The sequence below is a fragment of the Paraphaeosphaeria sporulosa genome (genome assembly GCF_001642045.1).
Source record: "Paraphaeosphaeria sporulosa strain AP3s5-JAC2a unplaced genomic scaffold CC84scaffold_3, whole genome shotgun sequence".
Taxonomy (NCBI): Eukaryota; Fungi; Ascomycota; class Dothideomycetes; order Pleosporales; family Didymosphaeriaceae; genus Paraphaeosphaeria; species Paraphaeosphaeria sporulosa.
The window spans coordinates 25,842-27,316 of record NW_017253362.1 but is presented as its reverse complement, the minus strand read 5'-3'; the positions used below and the strand labels follow the sequence as shown (position 1 = coordinate 27,316).

The 1,475-nt window shown below is 47.7% G+C and overlaps 1 protein-coding gene across 1 annotated transcript; it reads left to right on the top strand.

Annotated features, from left to right (window-relative positions):
• Window positions 1-312: 312 nt before the first annotated feature.
• Window positions 313-713, top strand: CC84DRAFT_1047788 (uncharacterized protein; the record flags this gene model as incomplete). Its single annotated transcript, XM_018173434.2, has 2 exons — window positions 313-564; window positions 645-713. Coding segments are annotated over 2 exons (321 nt in total), but the record flags the coding sequence as incomplete, so codon positions are not given.
• Between the last annotated feature and the right edge of the window lie 762 nt (window positions 714-1,475).

Here is a 1,475-nt window from a genome sequence, read left to right as displayed (position 1 = left end):
CTGAGCGGCCGTGCTGGCCCGTGATATATCATGCACTGTCTCTCACAAGGCTGAGACCATCATCCTTCTCCCATTGCCTTGCCATCTTCACCAGTTGTTATCATTGCGCTTCACCTTGGCCTCCGACCGGTCACGCAGCCAATCATGAATATTGACCTGCTCATACATGGTTCAGAAATCCAGTCTGAAAGACCCATGGCCACTTTGGGCCCCCTCTCACAATTGACAACCCCGACTACCCATGACCCTAAACGGCTAGTGAGCACCAACTCTCATGGACTCTCATTGTATCAGATCAAACGTTCAGCCTCTCAAGAACCACTACCCGAGGAGTCGCCAGCCAAAAAGCAGTCCAAGTGGACACCAGAGGAGGACAATCTAACCATCGAATTACGTGGCCAGGGCATGAAATGGGATGATATCGCCAAACGCCTGCCAGGCAGAAGCTCCATTTCGTGCCGTCTACGCTACCAAAACTACCTAGAGAAGCGCGTCGTCTGGGATGAAGAAAAGAAGGACAAGCTCACAAGACTTTACGCTCGGTATGCAAGATCCTATTTGATTGTGACACGTTACAGCTTCGTCGGCAATCATCATATCTATCTAATCTGTTCCGTATACTAATAATATGGAATGGTTTCAAGGACCAGATGTGGCAGAAAGTGGCGACCGAAATGGGAATTCCATGGCATTCAGCCGAGTCCATGCATTAGCAGCTTAGAGAACAGGAAATGAGCGCGCGCGCGAATGCACCAGTTTTTCAATTGCATCTATCGGCTACTTCTCAGAGCATACATGCAGGGGATACTACTAAATTAGGAGATATGCCTTTATAGAAGCTTAAACCACCACCGCGCCAGATTTCAGCCAAGGTCCACCCCAGCGGCGTTCCAACGGTACCCGTACCCGACAAGAAAGAAGGGGAGACACAGCCGTTGGATGAACTAGTGGGCAGGAGGAGCGAGGAATATTTCCGCGTTTCCCACAATATAGTGCCTCATAGACCATTCGTAGTGACAGTGTAACCCCGTATTATTATCTCCTAGCCACCCATACATGCAAGGCCGTGGAATTACTACATATAATGGCGTACCAACCTATAAATCAACCAAACTCTTTCTACTTTTTAACTAAGCATATGCAACACTCTTCGGGACACCGGAGGTTTCCGGCATATTTATGTCGTTAGCCGTCCGTTTGGCCTCTAATCGGCTTCGCTGCAAATGCTGATTATGCTTTTGGGAAGAAGCGGCAACCCATGCGGGGCTGGTAGCTATACAAGAGGTGTTATCCTCCTCGCTACTTGCGTACCAACTTGCACATTTATAACCATGAATACTATCGCTACCTTTTTCTACGCTAGTCTAGCCTATAGCATCTCTCTTTACCTAATTCCTACCTATAGCAGCCTTTTACTTGTTATAATCACTTCTACATGCCTTACTTTGGGTTTTTAATTCTTCGGCTTATGGGTT